The following is a 22442-nucleotide window of genomic DNA, read 5'->3' as shown; positions in this document are numbered from 1 at the left end:
CCCACATAAATACAATAACATTATCACTCAATAAATTTTACATGAATATAATATTATTAACTAATATATGCTACATAATCAAATTTCCCAATTATCCCAATCATGTTCTTTATAACCTTTTGAAATCTAATATCTAATCAAAAATCATATATTGCATTTAGCTTTCATGATTCTTTCATCATCTTTAATCTATAACAGTTCTCCTGCCCTTTTTGAGTTTCACAATATTGAAATTTTTTAAAAGTCCAGACCAGTTGTCTTTCAGCCCAGCTCTCACTTTTAACTACTTGCTATACAGAAAAAAATACTAAGTTGGGACATTGGGAATTATTCGTAGAACAATGTTGTTTGTACTCATTTGCCTTCCCGAAGTGCTTTCACTCTAAAGAGAAAGTAAAGAAGTGTAATTATTGCTGGCACCCTCGAGGATTGCAGATCACCCACTCAGCCTGTATTCTCTTTGTTGACATGCATAAACAGCACGGTTCTTCAGAACTGAGTTGAACATATAGTCATCATCCCTTATGTGGTATGTCAGAACAATATATATACAAAGGATGTCAACTGCTGCTTTCCAGGAAACATTGCCAATAATTCAGGAATCTCAAGGCTCTATAATATCTTTTCATTTTTCAGAGTAGAAAAATATGCCTGTAATTAGATTATTTTCCTGTTTATTTTTTCAGTGTATAAGTCTTCCACCTCCATGGTTAAGTTTATTTCTAAGTATCTTATTCTTTTTGAGGCTATTGTAAATGGGATTGTTTTCTTACTTTCCTTTTCAGATTATTCATTGTTAGTATATAGAAATGCTACTGATTTTTGTATGTTGATTTTGTCTCTGGTAACTTGACATAATTTATTAGTTCTAACCTTTTTGTGTGTATGTGGAATCCTTAGGGTTTTTTATATAACATCAGGTCATTCTGCAAACAGAGATAATTCTGCTTCTTCCTTTCAAATTTGGATGCATTTTATTATTTTTTTTTCTTGCCTAATTGCTCTGACTAGTACATACTTCCAGAACTATGTTGAATAGAAGTGGTGAGAGTGGACATCTTCATCTTGTTCCTGTTCTTAGAGAAAAAGCTTTCAATTTTTCCTATTGAGTATATTAGCTGTGGGCTTTTCATATATGGCTCTTATTATATTGAGGTAATTTCCTTCTATTCCTAGTTTGTTGACTGCTTTTAACATTAAAAGGTATTGAATTTTGTCAAATGCTTTTTCATCTTTGAGATGATCACAAGATTTTTATCATTTGTTCTGTTAAGGTAGTGTATCACATTGATTTTCATATATTGAATCATCCTTACATCCCAGGGATAAATCTCACTGGGTCATGGTCTTTTAATATGATGTTCAATTTGGTTTGTTAGTATTTTGATGAGAATTTTTGCATCTATATTCATCAGGGATATTGTCCTGTAATTTTCTTTTCTTGTAGTGTCTTTTTCTGGCTTTAGTGTTAGTTTAATGCTGGCCTTATAAAATTAGTTTTGAGGTGTTCTGTCCTCTTCAATTTTGTGAAAGAATTTGAAAAGAACTGGCATTACAGTAGTACCCTCTTATCTATGGGGCATATGTTCCAAAACCCCAATGGATGCCTGAAACTGCTGACAGTTCTGAACCCTATATATACAACAGGCCCTCTGCATCCACAGGTTCCACTGTGAATTCAACAACCAACCTTAGATCAAAAATGCAGTTTTATCAGGATGTGGAACCTGCAGATACAGAGGACCGACTGTACTGCTTTTTTCCTACATATACGAGGTTATTCAAAAAGTTCATGGAAAAATAGAATTAAAAGATAATACAGCTCTTTCCATAAATTTTTTGAGTTACCCTCATACATACCTACGATAAAGTATAATTTATAAATTAGGCACAGTAAAAAATGAACAACAATAACTAATAAAAAATAGAATAATTATAATAATATACTGTAATACAAGTTATGTGAATGGGTCTCTCTCAAAATATTATTGTTCTGTACTCACCCTTCTTATTGTGAAGACGTGAGATGATAAAATGATTACATGATGAGATGAAGTGAGATGAATGACATAAGCATTGTGATGTAGCGTCAGGCAATTACTGACATTCTACCTTTACATCCAAAGAAGGATCATCTGGGGTGATCCTGGGTCATCAAGCCATGACAATGCCAATGGTTGGATGTTAGGAGCAGAGAATGTTGATGACTAATGGGTGGGTTGCATATATAGCATGGATAGCTGGACAAAGGGACGATCCTTGTTCCAGAAGGGATGGAACAGGACAACATGAGATTTCATCACACTGCTCAGAATGGTGCACGATTTAAAACTTATGAATTGTTTATTTCTGCAGTTTCCCATTTAATATTTTGAACTGGGTTGACCACAGGTAACTGATACTGCAGAAAGTGAAACCTCAGATAAGAAAGGACTACTATAATTCCTATTTAAGGTCTAGCAGAATTTACCAGTGATGCCATTTGACCTATGTTTTTATTTATAAGGAGGTTTTTGATTACTGATTCAATCTCTCTACTAATTATAGGTCTGTTCTGATTTTCTATTTCTTCATGATTCAGTCTTGGTAGGTTATATGTTTCTAGGAATCTATCCATTTCTTTTAGGTTATTTAATATGTAGGTATATAATCATTCATAGTAGTCTTTTATAATTCTTTTAATTTTTGTGGCATCAGTTGTAATGTCTTTTATTTCTGATTCTATTTATTTGAGTCATCTCTCTTTTTTTCTCTCAGTCGATCTAACTATTCATAGGGAATTGGTTCTAGCAGCTCAGACTCCTTACCACTGGTTCTCACAAAGTGTGCTTCTCTGGGCAAAGTAGATTGTCATTTCAATTGAACCCAGACCTTTGTCTTTGACTTTCTGCTTTCTCTGACCATTGTCTTTCACAATTTCAGGAAGCTGTCTCAGCTCTTAAAGTGCGTAATATGCTCAATACATACATTCATTCCCTTGGCAAGAATCTTGCTCTGAACTTGTGGGTTTACAACAACCCCAGCAGCATGAAATGTAGACTTTTCCAGTTTTGCCATGGTAATATTTGTTGAGCATTCATTTTTGAACAGCGCCCATTCCCTATATGTCTACAATATCACCTTTCTTATAGATTAGCATATATGTGGCCAAAGGAACAACACTGTTTTCTAAAAGCCCCAGAGAACATACAGTGGGTGCCTCTCCTCTTTTCCCTCTGTGTTTGTCATTTTGATGAATTACTAGAAGATGACAGCTCCAGCCAAATGGGTATTGTTTATTTTTTACAAATGGTAGATTAAACCCCTATTTACCAAAAACAAAAACAAAAACAATATATTCCATGGGAACCCAATTCTTAAATCTTCCAAGTTTCTGTTATGGTGTTCTAGAATAGGCCTAGAGACTCACCTCAAGCTTGGAGGTGGGAGAAAAAGCTCCTTTTAAAAATGGAAATTGTGCTATAAAATTCAGCAATTTCATTCAGAAGTTACTGAGCAGCTACTATGTACCAGTTATCATTTCAGGCACTTTGAACACTGCAGTGAACAAAACAGAAAAATTTCCGCCGTCATGGAACTTGCTTTCTGGTAGTAAAAGTGATCTGACGATAGTTCTGTGTATGGTTTAGATTTGGAGCCACCTGGCACTCAGCTCCTTTTGTGTCTTTGCCTAGAACTTTGGTACACTACGAAGCACTTGATCAGAAGCAGAGGTCAGGCATTGGTACTGGTGTGTTCATGCAAACAAGGTAATGATGTCCATTGTACAAGAACATAACAAGGAGAAGCTGTAAAATTCTGTCAAAGTATTTTCACATCTTTAAAAATAAAATTAAATATTAGGTCAGTCTATAGCATTGAGATTTCATGTTAATCATCTGAACCAACAGAAAATATGGCCACAGGGGAAAAATGTTGTAAATCACTCTAAGGTGTTTGCCTTTACAAGTGGCAGTGAAAACAGAAATAAAGAAAATGTCACCATATATAAAAAAAAAAAAAAAAAAAAAAGATTTTCTTCATTCCTGGAAATAAATTATTATTGTGTGCCTATAAACCTACTTTCAAACTGTTTGTCACATGGCCAATGAGACCACGTCAAATCCATCCATGTTTCTCACTTGCCTGAGGAAGTATAAAATTGGCTTGGTCAGATCCAAGTCACGTGAGATCTCATGACAGACAAAGGTCTTCCCTGTGTTCATGCTGCACGGAATATATAAAGTCCAGGTCAAAAGTTTTTGAGTAATAACTTATACTCATAGGACTTCTAAGTAAAAAGGTCAGCAGTCAAAAGCATTCTTTGTAAGTATTATTTAATATGAAATCAAAACTGTGGCTAATAAAAAGCTGAAGATCAGACTGAAAAGGAAACACCACAAGAGAAAAATACTGGCAGCCAGATTCAAACAAAGGTGGAAGCAAATTGACTTAAAATATTAAATTTACAAAGCCAGAATTTATATGTATCCTGGATTTGAAAGAATTCATGTATCAAGATACAAGGAAAATACATGTTTACTAATATCCCAAGCTGCACCAGCCCTGTGTGTCATTCCCAGTTTTGCCTGGGACTTGCCTGAGCTCCAGTTTCTGAATTGTGAGATGAAAAAGACTGTCCTGAACTATTAAACAAATGAGCAATTATGTTTGAGTTGATAATATTTACCTGTTTTTCCCCATTTTGAACAAGCCATTTGCAAAATTCTTCAATAGTGGTCAATGTTTCAGAATCCTCTGAGCCCAATGTTGCTTGATACACACTGATACTTTTTATAAAATATATCTCCACAGCATCTGGAAAAAATGGAAACAATTATTTAAGGCAAGCTGATAGCCTTCAAGTATCTAATATCATCTTTGGATCAATTGACATTTTCACACTTAAAGTCTATGCCTGTTCTCATTCCAGGTCTCCCAAGGACCCTTAAAAATTCCAAGATAAGGACTGACCCTGTGGCTCACTCGGGAGAGTGTGCCGCTGGGAGCACGGCAGCACTGGGAGCGCCGAGGCCGTGAGTTCCGATCCTATATAGGGATGGCCAGTGCACTCACTGGCTGAGCATGGTGCCAGTGACACCAAGCCAAGGGGATCGACACCGATCCTCTTACCGGTCACAAAAAAAAAAAAAAAAAAAAAAAATTTCTGATTTTTATTCTGATGAAATGCATGAATTTTTGGTAGAAGACTTCTGTCTGAATAGTCTTATTATCCTAAGACCCCAAATAACTACCATATTAAACTCCCAGCTGTGCTGCAAAAATACATTTGTAGCTAAATTAAACTCTGATAGGGGGTACTATTTACTGATGTTTCTGGGAGTGTGCGTGTGAGTGTGTGAGTGTGTGTGTGTGTGTGTGTGTGTGTGTGTGTGTGTGTGTGTGTGTAGAGAGAGAGAAAGAGTTGTGATTTTTAAAGTACTTTAAATATACAGTTGCTATTGTTTAAAATATTACTTTGAATCTTATCTTTCATTCCAAACAATAGTTGTTTATGTAATCAATCTGGAAAATGCACAGAAACAATGAGAAAACTTTATTGATACCTCACTGTCTTGATCACTGTAGCTTTATATTGTCTTGAAGTCAGGTAGTGTCAGTCCTCCAACTTTATTCTTCTCCTTCAATGTTGTGTTGGCTGTTCTGGGTCTTTGCCTCTCCATGTAAACTTTAGAATCAGTTTGTCAATATCCCCAAAACGACTTGCTGGGATTTTGACAGAAATTCAGTTGAATCTATAGATCAAGTTGGAAAGACCTGACATCTTGACAATATCAAATCTTTCTATCCATGAATACAAAATATTTCTAAGTTTATTTAGCTCTCTGATTTCTTTTATCTGAATTTTGTAGTTTTTCTCATATATTTTCGGTACATATTTTGCTAGATTTACACGTGAATATTTCATTTCTTGGATGCTATCATAAATGGTAAAGTGTTTCAAATTTCAAATTCCAGTTGTTTATTGCTGGCACATAGAAAAGCAATTGATTTTTGTATATTAATATAGTATCTTGGATCCTTTCTATACTCACTTATTAGTTACAGGAAGTTTTTTTTTTTTAAAATCAATTCTTTCAGATTTTCTAATTAGACAGTTATGTCATCTGCAAACAAAACAGTTTTATTTCTTCCTTCCCAAACAGTATAACTTTTACTTCCTTTTCTTGTCTTATTGCATTAGCCATGATTACTAGTATAATGTTAAAAAAAAAAAAAGTGGTAAGATCAGACATCTTTGCCTTGTTCCTGATCTTAGTGAGAATGCGTGCAGTTGCTCACCATTAAGAATAATGATGTTAGCTGTAGGTTTTTTGTAGATGTTCTTTAACAGGTTGAGGAAATCCCTACATATTACTCATTTGCTAAGAGCATTTATTGTGAAAAAGTGTTGGACTCTGTCAAATGCTCTTTCTGCATCTGTTAATATGATCATGTGATTTTTCTTCTTTAGCCTGCTGGTGTGATGCATTAATTCATATTCAAATGTTGAACTAGCCTTGCATACCTGAGACAAATCCCACTTGGGTGCAGTGCATAATTATTTGTACACACGGATTCAATTTGCTAATTTTTTTTTAGATTTTTTGCAACTATGTTTATGAGAGATATTGGTCTGTAGTTTTCTTAGAATACCTTTGTGTAATTTTGGTATTAGGGTAATGCTGACCTCATAGAATGAGTTGGGAAGTATTTCCTCTCCTTCTATCTTCTGGAAGAGATTGTAGAGAATTTGGTATAATTTCTTCCAGTGAATTCACCAGTGAACCTATCTGGAACTGATGCTTTTGATTTGGGATGGTTATTATTTATTGATTCAATTATTTTAATAGACATAGGCCTATTCAAATAGTCTATTTCTTCTTACATGGGTTTTGGCAGATTGTGTCTTTAATGGAATTGGCCTATTTCATCTAAATTAAGAAGATTGTGTTTTTTCATTCTAAAATTCTAAAGTTTTACATATTATTCTTTTATCATCCTTTTAATGTCAATGGGATCTCTAGTAATGTTCCCTCTTTCATTTCTGATATTAGTAATTTGTGTCCTATCTTTCTTCTTTAGTTAATGTGGCTAGGAAGCTTAATTTATTGATCTTTCAAGGAAATAGCTCATGGTTTTGTTGATTTTCTTTATTGGCTTCCTGTTTTCAATTCTATTGCTTTCTGCCATAATTTTTATTATTTCTTTTTTTATTGAAATATAATTGATTATATGTATTTGTGGGGTACAGAGTTGAATATCAATACCTATGTACAATCAGGGTAATTAGTATATTCATCATTACAAAACATAATCACTCTTTGTGACACTTTACCTATTTCTTGCTAGCCCTGCTCCCCTCCTCTTTTCCCACCTCTGGTGGCCTCAGTTCTGTTCTCTACATTTGAAAGTTCAATGAATTATTATGATTGTTGTATGTTTCTTTTTTGTTTATTCTTTTTTTTTTTTTAGCTCCCACTTATGAGTGAGGACATGCAGTATTTTTTTCTGTACTTGGCTTATTTCACTTAACATACCTTTCTCCAAGCTCATTTGTGTTGTTGTGGATGGCAGAATTTCATTCATTTTTATAGCTGAGCAGTATTCCATTGTGTATATATACCACATTTTCCTTACCCAGTTATCTGTCGATGGACATTTAGGTTGGTTCCAACTCTTGACTATTGTAAATAGGGCTGTGATAAACATGACAGTGAAGGTATCTGTTTGACATGATGATTTCCATTCCTTTGGGTATATAGCAGCCGTGGGATTGCTGGATCATATGGCAGTTCTATCCATAGATGTCTAAGAAACCTCCATACTGTTTCCATAATGACTGCACTAATTTACAGTCCCACCAACAGTGTAGGAGGATCCCCTTTCTCTTCATCCTTACTACCATGTGTTATTCTCTGCCTTTCTGATAATAGCTAGTCTAATTGGGGTGGTTTTGATTTGCATTTTCCTGATGGTTAGTGATGTTGAGCATTTTTTCATGTATCTGTTGTCCATTTGTACATTTTCCTTTGAGAAATGTCTATTCAGCTCTTTTGTCCCTTTTTAAATCAGGTTTTTTCACTTAGTTGTCTGAGTTCCTTGTACATTCTGGATATTAAGCCCTTGTCAGATGCATAGTTCACAAATATTTTTCTCCCATTCTGTAGGTCATCTTTTCATTCTGTTGTTTCCTTTGCTGTACAGAAGGTTTTTAGTTTGATAATACCATTTATTTTTTTTCTTTTGTTGCCTGTGCTTTTGAGGTATTATTCATAAAGTCTTTGCCCGGTCCTACATCCTGAAGTGTTAGCTCTATGTTTTTTTTCTTTTTCTATGAGTTTTATAATTTCAGGTCTTTTAAATCTTTAATCCATTTTGAGTTGATTTTGGTATATGGCAAGAGGTACAGGTCTAGTTTCATTCTTCTACACCCTGCATTGCCACAAAGAAGGCCCTCACCAGTTGTGTTCCCGGGATCTTGGATCTCCCAGCCACCTAAACTGTAAGAAATTTCATTTGTTCATAAATTACCCAGTTTGGGGTATTATGTTATAAGCAAAAGAAAACAGACCAATACAGTAGTCAATGCTATAAATTTCCCTATAAGTACTATTTTCACTGCAGCTTACAAATTTTGATGCTGCATTGTCATTTTCAAAAAATATTATCTCAAAATATTTTCAAATTTTTCTTGAGATTTCTTCTTTGACCCACGGGTTATTTAGAAGTGTGTCGTTTCATCTCTAGGCATTTTGGGATTTTCTAGGTATTTTTCTGTTATTGATTTCTAGTTGTATCATTTTTTTTTCTGTTGCTAATAACAGAGTACCTGCAACTGGGTAATTTATAAAGAAATGAAATTTATTTCTTACAGCTTTGGAGGCTGGGAAGTCCACAGTCCAGGCAGTGCCTCTGGGGAGGGCCTTTTTCTTGGTTGCAGGCAATTCCATGTGGAGAATGGCAAGAGCAAGACAACTAACCCTCTTACTTGCTCTCCTTATAAAGCCATCAGAACCATGCCCATAACAACCCATTAAACCATCAACCCATTAACTCCATGAATGGATCTATCCATTTATGAGGCACAGTCCTCACGATGCAATCATCTGTTAAAGGACCCAACTTCCACCACCATTTTGGGGGTTAAGTTCCAAAATGAGCTTTGGCAGACATTCAAATCACAGCACTAGTTAAATTCTATAGTGGTCTGAGAACAGACATTTTACAATTCTATTCTTTTAAATTCGATAAGGTGTGTTTTATGACCCAGAATATGGTCCACGTTAGTTAATGCTCCATATGAGCTTGAGAAGAATGTGTATTCTGCTGTTGTTTGAATGAAGTAGTCAATAGATGTCAGTCACATTGAGTGGATTGATGGTGCTGTTGAGTTCAACTATGTCCTTACTGATTCTCTGCCTGCTGGATCTGTCCATTTCTGACACAGAGGTATTGAAGTCTCCAACTACAATAGTGAATTCATCTATTTCTCCTTGTAGTTCTATCAGTTTTTGCCTCATATATTTGGATGCTTTGTTGTTAGGCACATAGATGTCAAGGACTGTATGTCTTCTTGTAGAACTGACCCTTTTATCATTATGTAACACCCCTCTTTTTCCTTGATAACTTTCCCTGCTCTAAGTCTGCCTTACCTAAAACCAATAAAGTTACTCTTGCTTTCTTTTGATTATTGTTAGCATGGTAGAGCTTTCTCCATCCATTCACTTTTAATCAATATGTGCCTTTATATTTAAAGTGGATTTCTTGTAGATAACTTATAGTTGGGTCTTGTTTTTGGACCCACTCTGAAAATTTCTGTCTTTAAATTGGTTTATTTAGATGATTGATGTTTGAAATGATTATTGATATCATTGGACTAACATCTACCATATTGTTACTGTCTTCTATTTGTTGTCTGTGTTCTTGGTTCCTGTTTTTGTCTTTCATTCTTTTTCTGCCTTTTGTGGTTTTAATTTAGTGTTTCATGTAATTCTATTTTCTCTCCTTTTTAGCAAATCAATTACAATTTTTTTTTTTTTTTTACTTTTTAGTTGTTGCCCTAGAGTTTTCGATATACATTTACAACTATCCCAAGTTCACTTTCAAATAACTCTATATCTCTTCACGGATAGTATGAGCACCTTATAATAACAAAATAATCCTAATCTCTCCCTCCTGTCCTTTGTATCATTGCCATTCATTTTACCTATACATGAGCATCCATAAGGATACACACACACATATAATTGAATATATTGCTATGATTTTGAACAGTTACCTGCTAGATTAAGAATTTAAAAATAAGTTTTTATTTTACTGTTACTTATTTCTTCTCCAATGCTCTATCTTTCCTTATGTACATATGAGTTTCTTACCTATATAATTTTGCCTCTCTCTGAAGAACTTCTTTTAATATTTCTTGGAAAGCATGTCTACTGGAAATAAATTCCCTGAATTTTTGTTTGTCTAAGAAAGTCTTTATTTCTCCTTTGCATTTGAAAGATAATTTCTCAGGGTACAGAATTATAGGTTGGTGGTGGTTTTTGTTTTGTTTTTCTCTCAACACTAAATTTTTCACTCCAGTCTACTCTTGCTTGAATAGTTTCTGAGGAGAAGTCAGATGTAATTCTAATCTTTGCTCCTATATAGGTAGGATGTTTTTCACCCTCTGTCTTTTTTTGTTAAAATTTAATTTAATTTTTTATTTTTTCTTAATTTTATCAATATACAATGTGGTTGATTATTGTGGCCCATTACAGATACCTCCCTCCCTCCTCCCTCTTCCCCCTCCCTCCCAACAATGTCCTTTCTGTTTGCCTGTCATATCAACTTCAAGGTATTGTAGTTGTTATGTCTTCTTCCCCCCCCCCCTGGTTTGTGTGCGTGTGTGTGTGTGTGTGTGTGTGTGTGTGTGTGTGTGTGTGTGTGTGTGGATTTATTTATTTATTTTTAGCTCCCACCAATAAGTGAGAACATGTGGTATTTCTCTTTCTGTGCCTGACTTGTTTCACTTAATATAATTCTCTCAAGGTCCATCCATGTTGTTGCAAATGGCAGTATTTCATTCGTTTTTATAGCTGAGTAGTATTTCATTGTGTAGATATACCACATTTTCCATATCCACTCATCTGATGATGGACATTTGGGCTGGTTCCAACTCTTGGCTATTGTAAAGAGTGCAGCAATGAACATTGGGGAACAGGTATACCTTCGACTTGATGATTTCCATTCCTCTGGGTATATTCCCAGCAGTGGGATAGCTGGGTCGTATGGCAGATCTATCTGCAATTGTTTGAGGAACCTCCATACCATTTTCCATAGAGGTTGCACCATTTTGCAGTCCCACCAACAATGTATGAGAGTTCCTTTTTCTCCGCAACCTCGCCAGCATTTATCGTTCAGAGTCTTTTGGGTTTTAGCCATCCTAACTGGGGTTAGATGGTATCTCAGTGTAGTTTTGATTTGCATTTCCTGGATGCTGAGTGATGTTGAGCATTTTTTCATATGTCTGTTGGCCATTTGTATATCTTCCTTAGAGAAATGCCTACTTAGCTCTTTTGCCCACTTTTTAATTGGGTTGCTTGTTTTCTTCTTGTAAAGTTGTTTGAGTTCCTTATATATTCTGGATATTAATCCTTTGTCAGATGTATATTTTGCAAATATTTTCTCCCACTCTGTTGGTTGTCTTTTAACTGTTAATTGTTTCTTTTGCTGTACAGAAGCTCTTTAGTTTGATATAATCCCATTTGTTTATTTTTCCTTTGGTTGCCCGTGCTTTTGGGGGTCATATTCATGAAGTCTGTGTCCAGTCCTATTTCCTGAAGTGTTCCTCCTATATTTTCTTTAAGAAGTTTTGTTGTTTCAGGGTGTATATTTAATTCTTTAATCCATTTTGAGTTTACTTGAGTGTACGGTGAAAGGTGTGGGTCTAGTTTCATTCTCCTGCATATTGATATCCAGTTCTCCCAGCACCATTTGCTAAAGAGGCAGTCTCTTCCCCAGTGTATAGGCCTGGTGCCTTTCTCAAAGATCAGATGGCTGTAGGTGTGTGGGTTGATTTCTGGGTTCTCTATTCTATTCCATTGATCAGTGTGTCTGTTTTTATGCCAGTACCATACTGTTTTGGTTATTATAGCTTTGTAGTATAGCTTAAAGTCAGGTAGTGTTATGCCTCCAGCTTTATTTTTTTTGCTCAGCATTGCTGTGGCTATGCCTAGTCTTTTGTTATTCCATATAAATGTCTGGATAGTTCTTTCCATTTCTGAGAAAAATGACATTGGAATTTTGATGGGGATTGCATTGAATTTGTATATCACTTTGGGTAGTATGGACATTTTCACTATGTTGATTCTTCCAATCCAAGAGCATGGGATAACTTTCCATCTTCTTGTATCCTCTCTGATTTCTCTCAGCAGTGGTTTGTAGTTCTCATTATAGAGATATTTCACATCCTTGGTTAACTCAATTCCTAAGTATTTTATTTTTTTGGTGGCTATTGTAAATGGGCAGGCTTTCTTGATTTCTTGTTCTGCATGTTCACTATTGGAGAATAGAAATGCTACTGATTTTTGTGTGTTGATTTTGTATCCTGCTACTGTGCTGAAATCATCTATCACCTCCAAGAGTTTTTTTGTAGAGGCTTTAGGCTGTTCGATATATAGGATCATGTCATCTGCATACAGGGACAGTTTGACTTCATCTTTTCCAATCTGGATGCCCTTTATTTCCTTCTCTTGTCTGATTGCTCTGGCTAGTACTTCCAACACTATGTTGAATAGGAGTGGTGAGAGTGGGCATCCTTGTCTAGTTCCTGTTCTTAAAGGAAAAGCTTTCAGCTTTTCCCCATTCAGGATGATATTGGCAGTGGGTTTGTCATATATGGCTTTAATTTTGTTGAGATACTTTCCCTCTATACCTAACTTATAGAGGGTCTTAGTCATGAATGAGTGCTGAATTTTATCAAATGCTTTTTCAGCATCTATAGAGATGATCATATGGTCCTTGTGTTTGAGTTTATTAATATGGTGTATCACATTTATTGATTTGCGTATGTTGAACCAACCTTGCATCCCTGGGATGAATCATACTTGATCATGGTGAATAATTTTATGTATGTGTTGCTGTATTCTGTTTGCTAGTATTTTAGTGAGGATTTTTGCATCTATATTCATCAAGGATATCGGCCTGTAGTTTTCTTTTTTGGTTATATCTTTACCTGGTTTTGGTATCAGGATGATCTTTGCTTCACAGAAAGAGTCTGGGAGATTTGCGTCTGTGTCAATCTTTTGGAATAGTTTGTAAAGGATCGGTGTCAATTTCTCTTTGAATGTTCGGTAAAATTCTGCTGTGAATCCATCTGGTCCTGGGCTCTTCTTTGTTGGGAGCTTTCTGATAACAGCTTCAATCTCCTTTATTGTTATTGGTCTGTTCAGATTTTCTACGTCTTCATGGCTCAGTTTTGGGAGCTTGTGTGTCCTCAGAAATTTATCCATTTCCTCCAGATTTTGGCATATAGTTGGCGTATAGTTGTTTATAGTAGTCTCGAATGATTCCTTGTATTTCAGATGAATCAGTTGTAATATCACCTTTTTCATTTCTAATTTTTGTTATTTGAGTCTTCTCTCTTCTTTTTTTTGTTAGCCATGCTAATGGTTACTCAATTTTCTTAATCTTTTCAAAAAAGCATCTTTTTGTTTCATTGATCTTTTGTATTGTTTTTTGGGTTTCAATTTCATTCAGTTCTGCTCTGATCTTAATGATTTCTTTCCGTCTGCTAACTTTAGGTTTGGATTGTTCTTGTTTTTCTAGTTCTTTAAGGTGAAGTGTTAGGTTGTTCACTTGCCATCTTTCTATTCTTCTGAGGGGAGCATTTAATGCAATAAATTTCGCCCTTAATACTGCTTTTGCAGTATCCCACAGGTTTTGGTATGATGTATCATTATTTTCATTAGTTTCAATAAATTTTTTGATTTCCTGCTTGATTTCTTCTTGGACCCATATGTCATTAAGTAGAATGCTGTTTAATTTCCATGTATTTGTATAGTTTCCAGAATTTTGTTTGTTATTGATCTCTAGTTTTAATCCATTATGATCTGAGAAAATACATGGGATAATTCCAATTTTTTTGAATTTATTGAGACTGGATTTGTGACCTAATATGTGATCTATCCTGGAGAATGATCCATGTGCTGATGAGAAGAATGAATATTCTGAGGTTGTTGGATGGAATGTTCTGTAGATATCTGCCAATTCCAATTGGTCTAGAGTCTTGTTTAGATCTTGGGTTTCTCTGCTGATTCTTTGCCTAGATGATCTGTCCAATATTGACAGTGGGGTGTTCAGGTCCCCTGCTATTATGGTATTAGTGTCTATTTCCTTCTTTAGGTCTAACAGAGTTTGTTTTATAAATCTGGCTGCTCCAACATTGGGTGCATACATGTTTATGATTGTTATGTCTTCTTGATAGATCAGTCCTTTTATCATTAAGTAGTGTCCCTCATTGTCTCTTTTTATGATTTTTAGTTTAAAGCCTTCTTTGTCAGATATAAGAATAGCTACTCCAGCTCGTTTTCTTTTCTGTTTGCATGGTAAATCTTTTTCCATCATATCACTCTTAGTCTGTGTGAATCTTTATGGGTGAAGTGGGTCTCTTGAAGGCAGCATATAGTTGGGTCCTCCTTTTTAATCCAGTCAGCCAGTCTGTGTCTTTTGATTGGGGAATTTAAGCCTTTTACATTAACAGTTGTTATTGAAAAGTGTTGATTTATTCCTGGCATTTTTTTGATTGTCTTAGGTGTCTTTTGTTCCTTGCTTTCTGATTTACTGTTTGTTTTCTGTGTTTGTTGGTTCCTTAGGTTGTAGATAGCCTTTTTGTTTGTCTGTTCTCTCTTCATGAATGACATTTTTATTATACTAGTGGGTTTAGATTTTTCTTGGGTTTTTATGGCAGTGGTAGTTATTTTTCAGGAACCAAACCCAGTACTCCCTTGAGAATTTCTTGTAAGGGTGGTCATGTGGTGGTGAACTCCCGCAGTTTTTGTTTGTCTGAGAAATATACTATTAGCCCTTCATTTCGGAAGGATAGCCTTGCAGGGTAGAGTATTCTTGGCTGACAATCTCTGTCTTTTAGTATTTTGAATATATCATCCCATTCCTTTCTGGCTTTTAGGGTTTGTGATGAAAAGTCTGATGTTAGCCTGATTGGGGCTCCCTTATAGGTGATTTGACGCTTCTCTCTTGCAGCTTTTAAGATTCTCTGTTTGCCTTTGAGTTTTGCCAATTTGACTATAACATGTCTTGGAGAACACCGTTTTGGGTTGAATACGTTTGGAGATCGTTGAACTTCCTGGATCTGAAGATCTGTGATTTTCCTATACCTGGGAAGTTTTCTGCCACTATTTTGTTGAATATGTTTTCAATGCAATCTCCTTTTTCCTCCCCTCCTGGAATACCCATGATTCGGATATTTGCGCGCTTAAGGTTGTCTGATATCTCTCTCAGATTTTCTTCAATGTCTTTGATTCTTTTTTCTTTTCTTTTTTTTTTTTGTGTGCTTGTGTTATTTCAAACAGCTCATCTTCAAGTTCAGAGGTTCTCTCTTCAACTTCCACAAGCCTGTTGGTTAAACTCTCCGTTGTGTTTTTTATTTCACTGAATAACTTCTTCAGTTCAGCAAGTTCTGCTACGTTTTTTTTCAGGGCATTGATTTCCCTGTACATTTCCTCTTTCAGGTCCTGTATACTTTTCCTCATTTCATCATGATGTCTAGCTGAGTTTTCTTGTATCTCATTGAGTTTCCTTAGAATTATCACTCGAAATTCCTTGTCAGTCATTTCAAGGGCTTCTTGTTCTATAGGATCTAGAGCTTGAGATTTATTATCTTTTGGTGGTGTACTTTCTTGATTTTTCGTATTTCTGGTATATTTTCTTTGATGTTTATTCATAGTGGCAGGGAGTTTCACAGTCCACAGGTTTGACACTATTGACTAACTAAGATGTTGCTGTGGTTGCCAATTTGGTATGGCTACCTCAGTGGCTCCCTGTTCCCTGCACTCTGGCCCAGGCTGCTGGGATGCGCCGAGGCACCACAGAGCATGTGGTCTCTGTAGAGCTTCCCCTTTCCCTGAAGGATGTCTCCCTACTCTGTGGGCACTAGGCCAGGCTTGGGATTGAGCCGGGTGGCAGCGGTGATGCCTACCTGCTGCTGGATTGCACGGTAGCAGCGTGGACCCTGTGGAGTTCCCGCCTCCCCTGCTGGACGACTCCCTGCTCTGTGTCCACTGGGCTGGGCTGGGAATGAAGCCAGGTGGTGGCGGTGAAGCCTACCTGTTGGATAAGGCAGTGGCGGCCCGCAGGGCGTGTGGTCTCTGTGGAGCTTCTGCCTCTCCCACTGGACGTCTCCCTGTCTCAGCTGCCGGTTGATTCGCTTCCAGCTCCAGGGACGGCGGGTGGGGGTGGCGGGTCAGAAGCCGTGGTCACCGTTGCAGTCTGGGGCGACACATGCCAGCTCAGGCCTCCATGTTTCCACGTCTGCAGCTGTGGCTGGGATGCCGGCCGTGGAGCACCGGCGGGTCGCGCGCGTGTGTTGGGGAAGATTCCTGGTTCTCGGCAGGGTAAAGACACCCTTTCGAAGCCATTCCTTTGCGCTGATTCTGCTACAGCTGCATCTGGCGCGGGCCTCAGGCTGCTTCTACTTGTGGCAGAAAAGCGGCAGGCAGCTCTCCTCTTCCGCCATCTTGACAGCTCGACACCCTCTGTCTTCTTGCAAGACTTTTCATCTTTGATTTTCTGAAATTTGAATATGATAGGCCTAGGCGTACTTTTTTTTTTTTTTTTTTTTTGCCTTTATCTTGCTTGGTGTTCTTTGAAATTCCTGAATCTGCAGTTTGGTGTCTGACATTAATTTGGGAAATTCTCAGTCATTATGGCCTCAAATATTCCTTCTGTTTCCTTCTTTCTTCTCCTGGTATTCCTATTACATGTATTTTGCAAATTTTGGTGCTGTCCCACAGGTCTTGGAATTTCTGTTTTGTTTTTCTCAGTCTTTTTTCTCTTTGTTTTTCAGTTTTTGAAGTTTTGAAATATTCTGAATCTCAGTGATTTTTTCCTCACCATGTCCAGTCTACGAATAAGCCCATCAAAGGCTTTCATCTTTTCTGTTACAGTCACTTTGATCTCTAGTATTTCTGTTTATTAGAATTTCCAGTTCTCTGCTTACATTGCCCATCTGTTTTTGCATGCTATTTATTTTGTCCATTAGAGCCTTTAACATATTAGTCATAGTTGTTCTAAATTCCAGTCTGATGATTCCAACATTCCTGCTATATCTGAGTCTGGTTCAGCATGCTCTGTTCCTTCAAACTGTGTTCTACCTTTTAGGACATTTTGTCATCTTTTCTTGATAGCTGGACATGATGTATTGGGTAAAAGGAACTGTAATAAATAAAATTTTAGTAATGTGGTGGTAAGGTGTGTGTGTGGGGGGGAAGCATTTTATAGTCCTGTGATTAGGTCTTAGTCTTTTAGTGAGCCTGTGCCTCTGAATTGTGAACTTCATATGTGCTTCTCAATATCCCACCCTCTTCTCTTAGGTGGGACAGGATGGCTAAGTGGACAAGAATTGGCTATCTTCCTTCCCCCATGTAGAAGGCTAGAGGGGGTTGGAGTTAGGTATTTCCCTTCCCCCAGTTAGCACAGGCTCTGGTAAAAATTTCTCTTGAGGACAGCCCTTGTTAAGAAGAAAAGAATGCTCCGGTATATTTCAAAATAGATGCTTCTCCCCTCGCCCTGCTGGAAGCACAAGATCTTTCTCCAACATTTACTTTGAGAACATGGTCAAGCTCCTGAGGTAAAACACAAAAGTATGGAGGTCCCCCTATGACTGGGTCTCTCCAGAATTTTTGACTCTCAGACTTGTTCACACTGAGCCTCCAGCAATTTGCCATCTGCAGTTAGGTTCACTCACCCTGGTACTGATTCATTTGGAGATGGGTTTCTACTTTGGTACTTTGTGAATCTCTGTATGTATTCACCTGTTTTTCCAATTTTGGGGACACTGGTTTGCCCTCACTTCTCTCACAGATCTCAGTCGTTGATTTTTTAGTTTGCTTTTTACTTGTTACGACTGAGTGATTACTTCCAAGCTCTTTGCATGGCAGACAGAAACTGGAAGCCTTTGTTCAGGTTTTAATGCTTCTTATTTTTAGTCTAGATTCCTGAGAATCACCCCATGTCTACATAGCTTATTTTTGACCCACTGAGTTGGACAGAGGCTGTGCTCAAATACCTCCAGCCTGTATGTCTTCCATTCCCTGACAAATAATCTGTATGTGGACTTGGGTGTGCATTCCAAGCTCTGGCACATTTCAAGTCTTCCTTGGTTGTTACTTTCCACTGGACTCTCAAGTATCCCCTGCAGGTACATGTAGTTTCCCAGTTGTCCAGGGATGTGGGTAGATTTCCTCTAATCCTTCTATCATTCTGTCATTTCTAGGATCTCCCTATTAAAATTTCTGACTGGCCCACCACTCACACCAACCAGGACAGCAACTTTAACCTACAAACATGCAGGCTTTCCCCTTTTCATTTCCTCCTGAGTTTGCCACTTTTACCTCATAAATCTGTGGGGTTTTGCTTCTTGCCCCAAATTAAGTCCACCTCCTCTGCCAGCAAAACTGCTGGGTCTCTTAGCTAGCTCTATACTGGCAAAATTGCTATTCCCGTGGACTGAGATGGGGCAATGAAATGGAAGCAGCGCCCAGCAATAAGGCCACAGGATCTTCCTAACTCAAAGTTCTAGCACTTTTTCAAGAATAAATGCTTTGCAATTTGTTTTCTCCTGCTTTTTTGGCAGTACTATCAAACAGTTGTTTTTGACCATTTTATTGTTTGTGTGTGTGTGTGGAGAGAGGGGTCACATTTCAAGAAGCCATAGCCAGAAGTTTCTAGCTGTTTACTTTTGATGTACATTTTGATAAAAATCTTACTTACTTTGTAGTTTATGTTTATTTAAGTGCAACTATAAACAATATTATTTTGTGTGTCCAAGAAAGGCAACTTATTTTTTCCTTAATACTTTTTTAAAATTAACCTTCTTGATATCTAAAAGTATAGTCCAGTCCTTTTTTTTTTTTTTTTTTAAAGATGACCAGTAAGGGGATCTTAACCCTTAGCTTGGTGTTGTCAGCACCACGCTCAGCCAGTGAGTGAACCAGTCATCCCTACATAGGATCCAAACCCGTGGCCTTGATGTTATCAGTACCGCACTCTCCCGAGTGAGCCATGGCCGGCCTTATAGTCCAGTCCTTTTAATGACTATAAAATTCCATCTAGTGAATATACCATATTTTCCTTTTATTTATTGATAAACATTTAGTTTTATTTTTCACACTTACAAATAATGCTACAGTGAACACCCTTATTCATGTTTCCTTTTTAAATTTTACTAGATATTATCAAATTGGTCTCCAAATTTCATATCACTTTAAAATTTTTTGACAATAGGGGAAAAGTAGAACCTACAGTGTTTTTAATTTTTTGATTACTAGTATGAAACTTTTTCATGTAATTTTTGGCCATCTGAATTTATTTTCAAGCATTTTTTTGGGCCTATTTTTCCATGTAAATATAAATTTTAGCTCTTACATTAAAGATAATGACCCATATGAGTTAATGTTGTATGTGGTATGAGTAAGAGTCTTTTTTTTTTTTTTTTTTGGCATGTGAATATCCAATTGTTCCAATATGATTTGTTGAAAAGACTTTCCTTTACATATTAAATTGCTTTTGCACCTTTCTCAAAAATTAGTTGGCCATATTTAATGAGTCTGTTTCTAGACTCTATTATGTTCCAATGACCCATCTCTGTGTCTATCCATCACCAATATCACACTCTCTTGATAACTGTTGCTTCACAGTAAATCTTAAAATCAGGTACTGTAACACCTCCAACTGTAGATTTTTTTCAAAATCATTTTAGCTACTCTAGTTTCTTTGCTTTTCCATATAACAAGTTATATTTTCTATATTTACAGATATTCCTGTTGGGATTTTTATCATAACTGTATTAAATTCATAGATCAATTTTGAAATAATTGACAGCTTTATTATATTGTCTTACAATCCATAATAGTGTGTCTCTCCATTTATTTAAGTCATCTCTGACTTCTTTCATCAGAGTTTTGTAGTTTGCAACACATAAATCCTATATGTATTTTGTTAAATTTATATCTAAGTATTTCATCTGGAGAGAAGGGGCTATTGTAAGTGGTATTTCTAAAAATTTTTGTTTCCATTTGTGCATTGCTACTACACAGAAATAAAATTGTTTTTGTGTGTGTGTGTATTCACCTTGTATTCTGTGACCTTGCTAAGCTTAAACTCAATATTCCTAGGAGTTTTGTCAATTCCTTGGAATTTTCTACAAAGAAAATTATCTGCAAATAGGGAATACTTTATTTCTTTCTAAGCTGTATGTCTTTTATTTATTTTTCTTACCTTATTGTATTGGCTAAGACTTCTAGTACTACACTGAATAAGAATAGTGAGAGTAGACATCCTTGCTTTGTTCCTGATCTGAAGGGGAAAGCACTGTCTTTCACCATTAAGCATGATGTGAGCTATAGAGTTTTTGTACATACCTTTTATCAGATTAAGGAAATTCTCTTCCATCACTTACACATGTTAAATTTCGTCAAATGCTTTTTGTGCCTCATTCAAAGATCATATGCTTTTCATCTTTGGAGTGTTAATATGATAGAGTACATTGACTGAGGTTTGAATATTAAACCAGCCTGACATTCTCAAGAAAAAAAACCTCACTAGATCATGGTGTATTATTCTTTTTCATATATTGCTATATATTTTGATGAGGATTTTTTGTCTATGTGCATGAATGGTATTGGTCTTGCAGTTGTTTTTGTTTTGTTTTCTTCTCATAATATCTTTGCCGAGTTTTGGTATCTGGGTGATGCTGGCCTCTTAAATTTGTTAGGAAGTGTTCCCTCTTCTATTTTCTGGAAGAGATTAGGTAGAATTGGTTTTATTCCACCCTTAAATGTTGGGTAGAATTCCCCAGTGAGATCATTTGGGCTTGGAAATTTCTTTCTTGAAAGGCTAACTACAAATTCATTTCTTAAAAATAGTTAAGGATCTATTCAGGTTTTCTGTTCATTATGGCTAAGTTATTTTTAATTTTATTCATGATAATTTGTGACAGACACAAGTTTTAGATCTTTTTATAATTAAATCTGTCAACCTTTTCTTTTATGGTAATGTCTTTAAGCATGCTCAGAAAGTTCTTCTTTCCTTCAATTTTTAATTTTAGTACTTTTTATTCCAGTACTATATTTTCTTCTAGCTAATTTATATTTTCAGTTTTGGTGTACAAAATTTTAATCCATCTTGAATTTAATTTAGTGAATGATATAACATGAAGATCTATATTTTTTTAAAATTAAAAATTAGTACATAAGAAAAGAATAAGGTAGGCTTGCAATTTCTCAATTCTCTAAGCACAAATTTTTTATTTTTCTCACATTAAAAAAAAAGCTAAAAATTTTACATAATCACAAATAAATTTCTTATAACTACAAAGACCGCTTTAAAAAAAATTCATATATATGGAGTACATATACTGTGAGCAAACACAAGGAAATTTTAAAAGGAGAAAATGATTAGCTGGAAAACAAAGAATCAGAAAGTCGTCAATGAACATTTATCCTTAAAAAATAATTAAAATAACAAAACTTATAGAAACTGAAAAAAATGTTTATTTAATGACATGAATACAAGAATAGAAAAAAGTAGGATGCAAAACTTTTCTATAATTCTTTCTCTCTCTCTAATGGGAAAATACCATACACCAAAATAGATCACTCTTATAAGTAGAGAAAATTAACATTTTTCAAACATTAAAATTACATTCTTCACAAATCCTAAATTTCTTCTGACAGGCCACTGAATCCATCAGTAACCATTAATCTGACCAAGCCAGCTGAGAATGATATACTGTCCTCCCTCATCAGTTCATTTGTGTCTCTCCCAAAGCCACCCACTTTCAAAAAGATGACCTTGCCAAAGGACAACTGTTGAAGGATAAATTAATCACTTAGTTTTCCTCTGGAGCCCCCACTCCCCCATACCTCAAGCTTGAACATAGGTCAAGAAAATTCTAACTGCTACAAACATGCTTTCTTGTAAGCCAGAGGAAAAGCAACAAGGAGGCTGAGAATAGAGGAGGAGGAGAGGAATGGCCAATGTTTTTCTATTTTACCACTGGATTTCCTCAACTGATATATCACAGGTCATATTCATATGTGTATGATCTCTACTCTTTATGGAGGTGAATTTTGCTGAGATTCTAAGGGAATAAAGGAAATCAAATTAGATGATTTTATTGGTTCTGATATTCCAACTAATTTGGTGGGATATTATTAAGTCTAAATTAGCATGTAATTGAT

General features: G+C 36.0%; 1 protein-coding gene across 1 annotated transcript in view; it reads right to left on the bottom strand.

The window, feature by feature from the left end:
* Positions 1–4173: 4173 nt before the first annotated feature.
* TTC23L (tetratricopeptide repeat domain 23 like) overlaps positions 4174–22442 on the bottom strand; it is a 46527-nt gene continuing 28258 nt past the window's right edge. Inside the window, 2 exon segments of the mRNA XM_063087989.1 lie at positions 4174–4206; positions 4670–4797. Of these exon segments, the coding sequence (XP_062944059.1) occupies positions 4174–4206; positions 4670–4797 (161 nt within the window).

Source organism: Cynocephalus volans, chromosome 2 (assembly GCF_027409185.1).
Source record: "Cynocephalus volans isolate mCynVol1 chromosome 2, mCynVol1.pri, whole genome shotgun sequence".
NCBI classification, from domain to species: Eukaryota; Metazoa; Chordata; class Mammalia; order Dermoptera; family Cynocephalidae; genus Cynocephalus; species Cynocephalus volans.
This window is presented reverse-complemented; position numbering and strand designations above follow the sequence as displayed.